This window comes from Taurulus bubalis (assembly GCF_910589615.1).
Source record: "Taurulus bubalis genome assembly, chromosome: 5".
In the NCBI taxonomy this organism is placed as follows: domain Eukaryota; kingdom Metazoa; phylum Chordata; class Actinopteri; order Perciformes; family Cottidae; genus Taurulus; species Taurulus bubalis.
The window spans coordinates 6099365-6114126 of NC_136593.1; the positions used below are offsets into that span (position 1 = coordinate 6099365).

At 43.5% G+C, this 14762-nt stretch overlaps 1 protein-coding gene across 1 annotated transcript; it reads right to left on the bottom strand.

Moving 5' to 3' along the window:
* Positions 1 to 928: 928 nt before the first annotated feature.
* lrrc38b (leucine rich repeat containing 38b) lies at positions 929 to 13178 on the bottom strand (the record flags this gene model as incomplete). Its single annotated transcript, XM_079218291.1, has 2 exons — positions 929 to 1176; positions 12551 to 13178. 2 exons carry the CDS (start codon positions 13176 to 13178, stop codon positions 929 to 931), a joined length of 876 nt encoding a protein of 291 aa, XP_079074417.1.
* Between the last annotated feature and the right edge of the window lie 1584 nt (positions 13179 to 14762).

A 14762-nucleotide genomic window follows, 5' to 3' on the forward strand; every position in this document is an offset into this window, starting at 1 on the left:
TTAAAAAAATGGAAAGTAAAGTAACTAGTAGTGAAGTTACTTTTCAAATGCAGCAACTAGTAAAGTAATCTAGTTACAATTTTCAGAAGTAACTAGTAACGTGTAACTAGTAACTTTTTCTGAGTATCTACCCCAACACTGAATACAACATATCAGCTACCTGCAGCAACATCTCTCCATTACCCAAATCCTCTGCCACCGTTTCGTTTCACACGCAGAAGGAACAACAGTATTCGCCAACAGTAGTGGCTTTGAATGTGAGTGAGGCTCCAAAGAAAAAGACACTGTAAATGGCAGGATATGCCAGCATATCGTGGTATAGGCAGTTAATTACTGAGGTCATTGGTCGGTATGACATCCTTTTTTTTATGGGGTTACGGATTCTGCTCCACACAGATAAATCCCCATGAAAATCCTCTAAAACGTTGCCCTAACTTTGACGTCACTTTACAGGATTCCAATCTAATGTGATTACACCGTGTCTAATACTAACGTGAAAGCACTCCAGTAACACTTCTTTTTTTTGTGTGTGTGATCTTTTACTCTTTCATTATAAAGATGTTAGCCTTTATCTATTACTATATCTATGTATAGGCCTACGACATTGAGCCAAGAGCCGGTAATCATAAAGACGACCACAGGCTTTCACAGCCAAAAAATACGATCTCTATAATATCATTTCGCTAGTGGAGCAGGGCACTCTCTCATTTTTCATTGGGACTTTTGGCTCATTCCTTGGGAATGTCCTTCGTTAGCATATTTCACGTGAAAAGGAACCCACTGCAACCGTACCAGGGCGAGATCCTCCGGCTGAACAGTCCTGGGAGGAGGCAGCGGCGTGACTCTTGCCACTCTGTCCGCGGTGTCCTCTCATTGTTTGAAGCACCAGGACCACGCTAAAGGGCCCCTTTAGAGTCAAAAACCCTCCTCACTCCTCACTCTCCTCCTCGTCCCCCTTGGCGCCTTTACTCCAGCGCTGGAAGCAATGGACGGTCGAAGCCAGGAAGAAGCTCGTCATGATGGCCACCACGGACACGGAGATGCCGGAGAAGATGATGATGAGCAAGTCGGTCAGAGTCAGCGTGGCCTGGCACTCGCGGAAGCTGTCCTTGGAAAGCTGGGTCAGGGAGACGCGCCTGCCGTCCATGGGCAAGGAGCACTCCATGCCCTCCACTCCTGCAGCGAAACAGGAAATGAGATCAGACAGATTTACGAGACGCGCGGTGAACAATGTCACATTTATGGACGTTTGGATAAATGTATTCGCATGGCAGCCGCTCAGAAATGACATCATACAGAAGAGCGAGCGGGGCAGTGCAGCTGTGTACGTGCTCCACAAATGTACCAACGTGTTTATTTCCCTCGAGATTTTTGGGATTTAAAGTGATGCATTTATGCACATTAGAGGCACAGCTCACACCTGAGTGGAGGTAGAGTGCATGTTTTGCAATGTGTCTTTCTTTTTGTGAGAGTCGTTGTCAAAGATGTGAATTCAACACGGCAATGCAGTTTTTTTTCTTCCCGAAGAGTGGGAGCTGATTTAATAACTGTGAGGTCAATCAGAAGTCTTCATTTATGAGACGGAGTCGCTCTGTGTATACGATGCACCCACTCACAGCATGACTGCAGGTTATGTGGCAGTGAAGATGGACGACTAAGAAACTCTGAAGCTCAGTGACACTGTAAATGTATAGTATATATCTCTAGACTCTTTGAAATCATGTCATTTGTACTGTAAGTTTATTTGTTTGCAGTGGAAGCGATCGTTTCTTTTGAGAACACGACTAATTCATTTGCACCTTTTGTTCATGGTTCGGAGAATGAAATAAACATCCATTTAAATCATTTTAATTTCAGCTGCCCAAGGCGCATCTTTAAGAATGCACTTCCCCCCGTTTGAATATAACTTCCTGGTTGCGTTCTCACAAATGTACCGACATAACCGGGGGCACCTTGACCAAACTCATCATCACGAGGAAAGTACTATCAATCAGAGAGTGCTGCTCTCCGTGTCCCGGTCACTTTCACCCAGTTTATTGTTTCCGTGATCATTTAAATGGCCGAGGACAGTGGATCCTGCAAGAGCACAAGTCTCATCACCAGTGAGTCTTCTTTTCCAACTCATGACTACAAATGAGATCCAGCCTGGATCAGTAGGTAGTCTGAACACAGCTACGTGTTAAAGTCTGGTCACTGATACGGCCACTGAGGGTTTTCACTTTCACACGCTTACAGACTCTTTAATTCAACCTGTTTAACTGAGTTTGATCTAAAGTGCTCATTAGAGACACCGATCAATGTATCTCATTGCGCTTCAGACCATAATCCATGTAACTATACTTCATATTTGCACTGACTGCATGGAAAAACTAGACATATTGATGTGAATGTTCGCTTATATGTGGGTAGAGATGAAGCCTTGCAATGTGGGTGGTTGCTTCCACTGATGCTGCACATGCAAATGCACACACTTGGCAGTCCATCAATGCTGGCTCTTTGCTCAACAGTCAGCACAATTCGCAACATTGTTGCAATAGAAATGTTACAGCTTCTCTTATTTGATTCGCTACGTTGTGGATTGAATCTGCATTTAAATGTCATCCGTTATTATAGCAAAGGGAATAATATAAATGTATGATAATAAATATAAGAATACAATGTTTTAAATGTATAAATGAATGTAAAAAAAAAGCTGAACCAGCTTCAAAAGTTTTAAGTGACAATGGAAAAAGAAATAATGTAAATTAGGGAAGGCATGGAATTGGTTTCCATGCTCCTCCGATAGACTCTACAGTATTAATTAGGGTTGTAACTGAACTCTTTAAGAGCTTGATAAAACTTAGGGACACTAATCCCTTTATACAAGATACAGATTCTCACATTTCCTTTAACATTCAATTAGTGGACACAAGATACACACACACACACACACACACACACACACACACACACACACACACACACACTCAAACACGCACACACACACATATTAAACAGTTGTGTTTTCTTATATATTACATTTTTGATCAAATGTTGTATCTTAACATGTAACATGTGAAATAATTCTGCCTGTATTGTAGCCGTATATCTCTGTATGTTTTTGTGTACCTTTGCCTTTATTGTAGCAGCCTAACATCCGTATAAACTAAACCGATGTACGGCAAGTTGTGAACTTCCTGTGGTTTTGCAGTGATACATGAAGTAAGCAACGGAGTCGTAACACAGTGAACGAGTCAACAGATAGATGGTGCTGGTCATTGGGGGCCATTGTCTTTAACAATGTGTTCAATTCCCAAGTCATCCTCACAATTTGAGCTTTTAAATGCATGACTGGAAAAGCTCCACAGAAAAGTCCAGCAGCTTGGATCCAAATCCCATGAATCAGCCAAGACCAACAACCCAGGTGGAGCCACAGAAGAAGCCCTCTGGTTCCTCGCATGAGGCGATGTACTGACTAGCGTATGTTGTGGGAGATCAAAGATCAAAACAAAGCCACAGCCTACTGTGAGAAAACTGCGAGTGGCTGTACTGTGCACTTTGTAAGCCTCTTCTGTAGACTTGATGGATACTCAGTCAGTTTCTTTGTGGGCAGATACTATGTCACATGCTGGGTAATTAAATAAAATGACCCCTCTCATCTGAGTGTCTCCACCCACGGCACGAGAGCTACCTTTGCAAACCATATTTTCTCTTGCGAGCCAATCAGAGCTGACTGGGATTGTCCAGGAGGCGTGGCTTAAAGAGACAGAAGGTGAATACAGGTGTATTCAGTCATATATAAGAAGATGATGTGTTTTTTTTTATATGCAAACATGTTCTAGTAGAAACCCAAAATGCAAGTATGACCCTGAAAATGAGCATGTCCCTTTGAAAAGGTGGTTAATCTCATCTGTTACAGTTATTAAACAAAAATGTTTTGTTTTTGTTTCAAATCTAATATTCAAATAATTATGTTGCATACTAACTATATGACTCACACTTTCTGTGCAGCAGTGCAGTTTCTAAATCACATTCTGACGTTTTTAGGGAGAGAGAGAGTTGTTTTGTATTTTTTTTTTTTACTGCAACTGGATGGTGGATGTTGGACCTTAGACTTTATAAAAATGCAGTATGTGATTAATTTCTTATTCATAATACAATGTTTTACTGGTTGCCCTATGCGGTAGTTCCAGAGATATACTTTTGATTTTGTACAAAATTAATCTCTATACATGGACAAAGTAATTATTAAGAGTATTCAGAAAGTGGCAGACACGGACAGAATGCACTGACCTTGTTGAAATTAATTTCCAGACAGCAGTTTAGGCGGAAACCCCCCCACAAAATTCATCTTTAGTGTCACATAATGACAAAGAAAACGTTGAATATGTCTGAAAGTTCAATATATTTTAGCTCCTGCCCTGTCTTTCTATGCCCGTGATGAATGGATTGTTTTCATATTCAGTCAGAGATTTGACCTTTGAGACGCTCCTCTCTGGTCTTGCCTGTACAGTAGATGTTTGATTAATAGTATCTGAGACTGAAACTATGAACACATGGCACCTACAGGATACAGGATCATTACATATAAGTTAATTAACGCAGAGTTAGTGGGCAGGACAATGGTGGACATATACACAAGATTTGATTATTTTTATTGACAATACGAACACAATAATCTGGATATAAGGAATTTACATCCATATATATATATATATATATATATATATATATATATATATATATATATATATATATATATATATATATTTGTCATGTATTTGAATACAATTACACATTGAATGTTCCCTACAGCAGAATACACAGGATTTCTCAGGGAGAGATGGTGCCTTTCCACTGTTGCAGTTAAGAACTCAAATGACACATTAGGGCACACAGGCTTATTACACTGCCTGACAAAAGGAGGATTACTGAACAGCTGTGCTGTTTGTCCCAAAGTGGAATCTTCTGGAACAAACACCATGATTATAGTTTCTCGGTATTACAGCTTGTCGGTGACTCGGCGTGCACGTCTTGCCCCGACTCAACGCACGTGGCCTCAGATTAGAGACGTAGGAAAACACATGGAAGTGCTTCATTGTTTTGCTGACTGCTTTCTGTCAAAGAAAAATCAGTATCCAGGTCAGCGTGATATTTTTGTACCCTTATATCTCCCATTTAGCAAACACAATTATCAGAATGTCAACAAATCGGCAGCAAAAACAACTGCAGTCAAATCCTCTATTGTACAATTATTTCAGTTGATTTAAAATGAGCTATTTCGTTTGCTGGCTTCACTAATTAACAAATCACTAGAGAAGTGTCACACACAGTGTTGGGGTAGTTACTCATAAAAAGTAACTAGTTACACGTTACTAGTTACTTCTAAAAATTGTAACTAGATTACTTTACAAGTTACTGCATTTGAAAAGTAACTTCACTACTAGTTACTTTACTTATTTTCTTTACATTTTTTTAAGAAAATGTCCAAATTAACTGCAAAGATACATGGACAAACATCATGGCCCTTTCATTACTTTATTTTCAATTTTCAATAATAATTTATTATTACTAATTAATATAATTTCCAATAATAGTCACACGACACTTCCTGCATGAACAATCTACCGTAAACGTTGGGTTTCGAGCCGCTACTACCTTCGGTCAGAGTCCCCGTTAGCTCCCCGCTGTAGCCGGCTGGGGCTCCTGCTAGCGCTCCGTCACTTCCCCGCTAACTTCCGCTAGCTCTCCGTTAACTTCCGCTAGCTCCCCGAAAACCACCGAAGGTAGCGGGACCAGGCTCGACACCCAACTTGGGCAGAGGGGTCGCGGGCAGTAGCAGCAGCAGCAGCAGCGCTAGCTAGCAGCTTGTTGCTATTGTTCATGCAGGAAGTGTCGTGTGACTCGCGCGCCACTAAAAGAGAACTTTTCGGACTGGTAAAAATGTCTTGGGCAATGCAGGAAAGCGCGTTACTGAGGTCTAGTAAAGTAGTGTAGTTACCAATATTTTGAGTGTAATGCGTTACTTTACTTCGTTACCTATAATAGTAATATCGCTGCTGTAATCCGTTACTTTGTAACTCGTTACCCCCAACACTGGTCACACAGTGCACACAGCACATGTACGCACAGTTTCATGAACCTTGTGTTAACTACAAGGCTGACAAACTGCTCCCAAGTCCAAATAAAGGGCGGTGATGTTAGTTTGCCCATCCTACCAGCACTGTGTGAACTAAGTGCTACCAAACTGAGTGTTTCAACACATCATCTGCTGATTCTAGCTCTACAACATGTGCACTTTTTAGTCGTATGCTATTCCTGGTTCCAGCTTGTGTCTACAATACACACTGGACTTAAATCTGCCAGCAACCCAAAGTAACATCATCAATGGAAGCTGTAAAAGTACATTTACTACCCTCAAACACACGTTTTTGGGTGCCAATAGTTTGGGAATGTTGGCAAGGCAGTCCCCTCTTTTTGATATCGTCAGCTGTTTACACTCGGAGAAAGTTTGGCATCATTAAAGGGATGTCAAATTTGGAGCTTCTTCCATCCAGGTATTCACATCAGCTGCCGTTTAACTCACAGTGAGTTCTGACGTTAAAACATTGATGCGTTATAATATCGGAATACAACAGGATGGACAGTTTGGTTGACTGAACATTTATGTAACGTGGAATAGGAATAGATTAAGAGAGACAGGGACAACATGAAGAGTTTACAGCAGTATGAGGCAGTGTGGGAGAGACACTAACCGTGTTTGTCACTTTATTTGACACCTATTTGATTCAATGTATCCTGAGAATGGAACATACTTGGGTCTGTGTGATATCCAAGGATTATATGAATGGGTCAAATGGAGGTTGAGTGTGTACTTGTAGGCTTCCTGCCTACGTCTCTTCAGCAAAATCTATAATTAAAGTTGTACATTTTAATTCATTTAGACCTCATTCCACTGACCGTGGCAGAGAAAACCATGATGCACAAACAGTCACTTCAAAAAGGGACTACAGATGCGAGTGAGCTGAAGATATAATCTGGTACAGTATCAAATGGTGACATTTATGTTTAAACTGTGCATGGTCCTTTTTAAAGAAAGAGAAATAATAATAATAATCACTACCCAGATTTACAGCACATACATATACATCAATAAATACTCTAGCAAAAAGTGTTTGTGCTCATAAAGCATCTCACTGGATGGCAGTTGTAGTGAAAGCTACATATTTTGGAGTTCATAAACCCCCCCAATCCCCACTGTGATCATAAAGACGTGTGGCGGGATCAGACCCCATAATGTAACACAAATCATGGCCTCACACTATCAGGTATGTCGGCCCACACAGCTATGTTACATTCCTGGCGCGGGCAGTTGATGGATTACATTTAGGATTACAGCCAGCCGAGGGGAGAGGCTATCTGCTGCCTCGGCCGTGATTGATCTACCTCGCCGTGACAGTTTGATATTGGAGGCTTGTATCTCCTCCCTCCCTCAACACCACACTGTCTGTCCAGATTGATCTCTGCAGCAAAGCGGAATCACCACAATCTCACATCTGCAGACTCCTGCATGACTCGCAGCCATGCTTAAGTCTTCTCTTGTTCCCCCAAAAAAACCGCTCGCGTCTAGACACTAAATAATCCAGTCGTGATAATGACTCGCAGAGCAGTGTCTTCCCTACTTGATCAAATGAGACGGATGTGCCACTCAAGTCCAATTCTAAAAGAACAAGGCGGACGTAATTACAGAGCGATAGAAGAATTATTCCGTTGCGATCGCAAGGAAGAAAGAGTCTGAGGGGAAATCTGAAGGGAAAATGACGTGAGGTTCATACGAGAAGAGGGCAAGAGGAGGAGGGGATGGAGAGTGAGTGCACTGAATGACAAGCATCAGTGTGACAGTGGGAGCGAGGGTGAATCATTCTGGAGGGAATTCCTTCTGTGTGGAGACTCACTGACTCACAACGCTGAAGCAACACAATCACAATGAGCTAGTTCACACACACACACACACACGAGAGACGGCATTTAAAAGCTGAATAGACGTTTGGTTTCACGTTTTCATCGATAAAAAAAAAACACTTCACCATCCCCTTGTGATGAAACTGCTGAATCTGCACGTCTAAGCAAGTGGGGCTTCACCCTGGACCGCACACGGGATGATGGAGAGTATCCATCATCCACGAAGCTGCTCGCCGCCTGTGAAATAAACCCTATTGGCTTTTCACCTTTTATTTCTGACACTGGCAGATTATCCCTCTCTGCTTCTGTACACGCAGCAGCTGATTCTATCACACTGTGTAATTCCGTCCACCTAATGCTCTCTCTCTCTCTTTCTCTCTTTCACTCTCTCTCTCACACATCCCAACTTTAAATAAACATTAAATCAGGCCAAGATAAAATAAGCCGTCAGCCTGTGTTAATGAAATGGATTTTTTTCTCACCACGCAGCCATACAGATATGATATCACCTGTGTGACACATATGGAGCTGCTCGTCTTTCCAGAGGCGCTGCTGCTTTGTGCTAACGGGTCTCTGGGGAGCAACTTGATAGAGCGTGAGGGTCAAAACATTTTCTTTTTTAAATCAGACTTTGACCCCGTCGCATGAACTGCCGTCTGTAGTGAAACTGTTCGGGTCACGGCAAAGTGTTGATAGCAATGCCACGATAGGGCTTCTGCTCCAGTCTCTCATGGGAGTTGGCCTGCCCGGCCCCGGAGGCAGCTCTGGCTCCAATTACCCCGGTAGAAACGGTGTCTCTTTGAATTATACATGGCCTTTGTTCATCCTTAACCCAGGAGCACTGGAGACAGCAGTGGATCGTGTTTACACTCATCCCCCAATTGAAACATTTATGAGCCTGATTGGTGTGGTTTAAAAACATATATGTGATCCTTCGCAGCTCAAAATAAATACCCAAGGTGACGAAAAAACTGTGTTTTTATTTATTTCTACTATCTAAAAGAAGCCCAGAATTCGGAAGAGCTTTCCACCCACTCATCATGCCGACCTGCAGTAATCAAACGTATGCAAACCGAAGAGTGTGCCGTGAAATCACAGGGGAAATCAGGAAGTGAAAAATGGAATGGGAATTGGGTTTTCAGCATGGGGCTCTGCAGCTGCTACATTATGCAGGCCATTGCAGAGGGAGCCACGGATACATCCCTCAGGAGGACTTCTAAAATAGCAGTACAGTTATGTCTGTGTTTTATTGACTATTTTTTTAAATGAGTTTAAGATTGTTGTTTGATTGTTCTGCTGGTGACGCTATGCTGAGGAAATCTATGTGCACCATTATTTTAGCTGATTCCCAATGCTTTATGATGGTTTTAAGGGTCAAATGTAATGTCCCTGTCATACTGTGCCACAAATCCATTCTACAGGCTAATGTTTTATTGTTTTATAGGACTAAATATGTGTAATAAACCTTTTTTGCAAATAGTATGGAAGAAATTAATGTAGTATTCTGTACTAAAGGGAAATTCTAAAAGATGTAGGCCATAAATGCTGCTTTGGAACAGTTTTTTTTAAAAAGATTTGATACTTACTTTTGCTTTCTAAATTGCTTTTGGAGTTTACAATCATTATATTCGATTTTTCCTTCGTTTTTATGTTCTTCCAACAGACATTGGCGTGTCAGTTTGAACCGCATGCAGAATAACATTTGAATAAGCGTGGCGTTAGCAGGGATACGGGGATCGTTTGGAGCAGCTTCAACCTCTTCTCTCAGTTTTAAGAGAGGACACATTCACTGAATATTTGAAATGCAATTTTTCTGGCGCGGTCAATTATTTGTTGTATGATGAATCAGACATGAGGACGCAACACCCACACACAAAGTAGTAAAAGCAGACTGCTGTACATTTTAAAAAGTAATTCATGTTTCTCTAATTGATTTCCTGCACGATGAATGAGATATGAAGTTGAAGCACCCGCACTCACAATGCTGGTTTGGAGTTGATACATATTAAAACGCTTATCAAGTCAACCCCATTCACTAATGAGAGTCCATCTGTTATTTTGTATCCACTTCCAACGCAGCGTTCCAGGGAATAGGTCATCGCATTTTTCCGCGATGGAGCTCCCAGTCATTATGTTGATGAGGTCTGGCAGCGCGATGCCTGCGTGTGTGAACCGGCCGTGTTGGTGAGTTTGCTCTCAGGGGGGGGCGAAGGCCACAGCGGCGTGCGACTCGCTTTAATCATCCCTGCTACTTTGTGTTTATTCAACAGCCGTCTGTGCAACGCGGCAGCGTAAATGTCCCTGCAGAGCACACAAAACTTGAGAGGTTGTGTGGTTCGGACTTCTTAGATTTCAATCATTTTAAGTCAAACCGGTGGCAAAAGATTGTCCGAAACATGTAAAAGTTACGTACAGAAGCAAACGGAGATGTAGCGTATTCCAGTGTCAATAGTTGTCATATTTATGACTGTAGTGAGAAAAATAGAGCAACTATTCTATTAATAGTACACAAAAACTTGTTTTCGAGGATACTTTTCGGGTTCGATGGAGTGTTTTTATCCTCTCTGACCTATTACAGAACTAATTTGAATTGCCTCAGAAGAGAAGAATAATCACTATTCCTTTTGCTAAATTGTTATTTGTCATTTTTTTTTGCATCATTAGCACCACAAAGTACATTACAGACACCTTTTAATGGCCAACCAAAATGATACAATAACACATGAGACCAAAATGGAGACTACTTCAGACGTCCCATCAGCTGTGTGCATGCGTGTGTGTGTGTGTCTCTCTGTGTGCGTGTGCTCTCTCTGTGAAGCCGATGGACTCGTCTCTGGGGTCGTAAAGCAAACACTCGCTGATGGGGATGTAAGAGCTGCATATGAAGCGAGATACGCATTACTGACTCCATCTCAGTACGTGTGATCGCCGGGGCCAGTTGGCAGCCTCGCCGGCAGCTTGGCCGGGCCCTCGCTTCTTCTTTGTTGTTGATGTCTGCCCGGCCAGCGCTGCTGATGCAATTAATTATGCCTCGCCGTTTGACGACACTTAGAACCTGTGATTAATGCATTTGCCGCCTGTTACTAAGGGGAATTGGGTGTTCTTGCCAGTTTATCAACTTTGCATCCCTCGTAGGCCCAAACTTGTCTGATTTTGGGGCACATGGAGGAAGCCCTGAGAGGAAAGCAGAAGCAGTATCACTACAGAACACCGTGACCTACATGCACAGTGTATAGGAAGTTATAGGTTGTCAGCAGTTTGCAACAAAAGGGAGTTGAAGTAATTAAGCGTTTGCAGCGCAGAAGAAGATTTTAATTTAAATTAGCTAACTGGAAAATCTTTTGCACAATGTCAATATGAAGGTTTACTCCCCTTTTATAAACAGGTCAACATCACAACACCCCAAACAACCTTGACAGATATTAATGCTCCCACTCCTTATCTGTGCACCTTTATACACCCGAACATTGTGTACTGTAATTAAAAAGTCATGTTTTTTTTAAATGCACCTTGAACACCATATGGGCAGATGTCCACAATCATATCAAATTCTAGGATGACACCAAATCCCATCATACGTCAAATCTGAAAGTGATAACAGCGGGAGCTACTCGTCATGTGTGGCTGAACTGTCAGATGTGTTTATGTTCCCTCCTCTGCTCCCACATGCTGGCTGTGTCCTTTTGTAAGGGCATTAATAGTAATATGCATATGGCTGACCTTCAATAAAATCATGTATGGTTTCTTCGAATCAAAACATTATTATGATTTTAGAGTAAATTGCTTCTGACAGGTGTATGAGACGGTCAACATGAATGACATCAGCACCGATTGTGCAACCTTTTAGAATCCAGTGGTTTGGGACGTTGAGGCCAATCAGCTCCACGTCAGCAGATCTTACTTCTAAAAAGGGACATGGCGACCGCCTTTTATTTTGGTGCACACACGTTCACTCGAGCACACCAAAACTTCAGCCCTGTTATCTAACTCTGCCCTGCAGGCCGAGTCACAGCGGTAGACAGAGTCTTTAGTATGGGCCTGAAAAAAGTCACATGGATAGAGTGGAGAAGGGGAAGGGGTTGGATTGTTATTGGCGTAGGAAGACGCCAATTGATGATATTGCTGAATTACAGTGTCCACCAAATGGCTGGTATTACATAAATACCTATTATATAAAAATGGGCCGCACATTGATCGATACCACGCAGGATAGAGGTCAATGTTTATATGCATGATGAAATGTGGAACTAGAGAAACTGCACATTAAAATTCCTAATAAGAGTTGATTGACATTTTGAATTGTCTTGCTCTGTATTTTGAAATGAATCAAATTAAAAAACAAAGCCATCCTCTCACTTTCAAACCAGTGATATTGTCTCCTAACAGAACGTCAGTCAGTCTCACACATTATATGTGAAGGGAGTGGAGGAAGAAAGAGACCAAATTAGAACAAGGGAGAGGGAGGAGGGGGGTTCCCTCTCCGACAGGGAAAACATAAATAGACCAGAGCGGTGTTTTGCCAGTGAATTTGCAATAATACCGTTGTATGTTGTGCTCAGTTAGGCATTATTTTGGGTCGAGCACATGCTTCTTAGATGCTGCTACTTACCGTTTGGAAGCTTGTGGCTGTTCTCCATCAGCCATGCGAACAGGTTGGCAAAGTTGCAGTTGCACACCCATGGGTTGCCCTCCAGCCTCACCACCCGCAGGGAGGGCAACTGACTCAGCGCCCCCACCTGTAGCGTAGACAGTGCATTACGCTCCAGCTCCAGCTCCCTCAGAGAGGTGAGGCCCAAGAACGCGTCCTCGTTCACCATGCTCAGGTACGGGTTGTTGCCCAGCCGTAGTTTGATCAGGCTCCGAGACTCCCCAAAAGTCCCCTTGGGGATTTCCGTCAGGTTGTTGCTGCCCAGGTCCAGGAAGACCAGCCTGGAGGAGGTGCTGAGGGTCCCCGGTTCGATGTGGGAGAGGGAGTTGTTCCGGAGGTCCAGGTAGACCAAGTCGCTGTACAGAACCAGGAAGTCCGAGGGGATGCGGGGTATCCAGTTGTCGGCCAGCAACAGCCTGCGGACATCCAAGGGGATCTCATTGGGTAGACGGGTCAGCCCACGGCCGCTGCAGTCCACAGTGTGAGGATCCGGGCACATGCAGTTCGTTGGGCAGTTTTCCCCCCGGGTCCATGAGACAGAGGACAGCAAGATGAGGATAAGTTGGAGCCAGCGGACACATGGCAACATGGTCGAGGGGGTGAAATGAATTAAGGGGGAAAGAGGCTTTGGGGTAAGGGCGAATAGGAGAGGACGGGGGTAGAGAACGAGAGGGTCAGAGGGCAGGAGATCAGGACAAGGGAGGGGAAGGGGAAAGTGAAGAGGGGCGGATGGGGATCAATCCTCGCGAAGGAACATCGCGCCACTGTAGAGATGGAAATCTGGAAGGGCTCAGGAACTGTGAGGAGGCAGAGCAGCGGCGAAAACTGTTATCCGGGAGGTCATGTAGCGAGCTTCTTGGACGGAACAGCGCGCTGCCCTCTTTGAAGGAGCAAAGAGAGGGAGATAGTAAGCAGTAGGGAGCGGGAGAGCAAGAAAGACGGCGCTCAACAGGGAGGGGAGGGCTTAAGAGAGGTAAATAGACACGAGCAGAGCCGGGAGTGATGAGAAGCCGGGGGCACAGACAAGGGAGAGGGGGGTTAAGGAGGGGGCTTTGTCCGCCACGCTACCCCGCAGTTGATCTGGCGGCAGTGACAGACGAAGACAATGAGGTCTCCGACACAAAAGGATATATGAAGCTGTGATTCAAGCATGACAAGCCAAGAGCAACATCATTGCATCCCTCCATTAGTCCCAGCTCCCTGTGCTGAAAAAGCCTGACGGTCTGAAACGAGAACGAGAGAAGCTCACGCAACATCGCTCAAGTGGTGAGGTTGCTCCTCCTCTTGTTATTATCCCCTCTCTTTCTCCCCAATGCCCTGCAACATGCTGTGAGAGAGCACAGCACGGCTCGACGTTTGCTCTGTCCAGCGCCGTATCAAGGCAGCGTTGCCGTGCAGAGGGGATGCAAATGTCCAGGCAGCAGCAGCAGCAGCAGCAGCCTCATGGATGTCGATCGCAGAGCCGAGCTGCACACAGCCATGCCCGTCCAAGGAAAAGCCTCTGAATGTACCACGGTTTGTCTCCTCTCCTCTCCTATCCTCTCTCCTTATTTCCAGGGAGGCGTGCCTGAGCCACGCTGTCAACATGTGATGTCACTTCCCATAGTGTGGAGAAATGACGTTGGGTTGTATCTGGAAACATCTAAAAGATGGATGACATTTCTGAGGCTGTTCATTTTTTTATTTTCTTTTAAAGCTGTTTGTCCTAGACTGCCATTTCTTACATTTATTTTTAATTTATGCACCTGCTTTGTTATCCATTGACAATAGCAAGCTGTTGCTGGTTTGAGAATAGCTTGTTAAGCACAGCCTGCCCTTTGGAGAAGCTTCATTAGTGTCTTCAAATGGAAAACTGTTAACTGTTAAATATACACCATTAGCCTTTATCCCTGTGCGTCTATTTCCTATATCTGCAAATCCAGCATTAGCACAGCGATGTTTGATGTGGGGTAAAAATGCCATAACAGATCACCAGTCTGCTTGATCTTTAAATTAATTGATCTGCCTTTTCCCATTTACGTATTTTTTATGACCTGAATACGTTAAATAGTAAAACAGCCGTGCAATTAGACTCAACCCATAATGGAGGGAAGACGATTAATTCAGAATGGGTATTGAGTTTCCCAGATGGGATTTGCTCCAACAAGTAAATGCAATTATAGCGAGGTTGTTG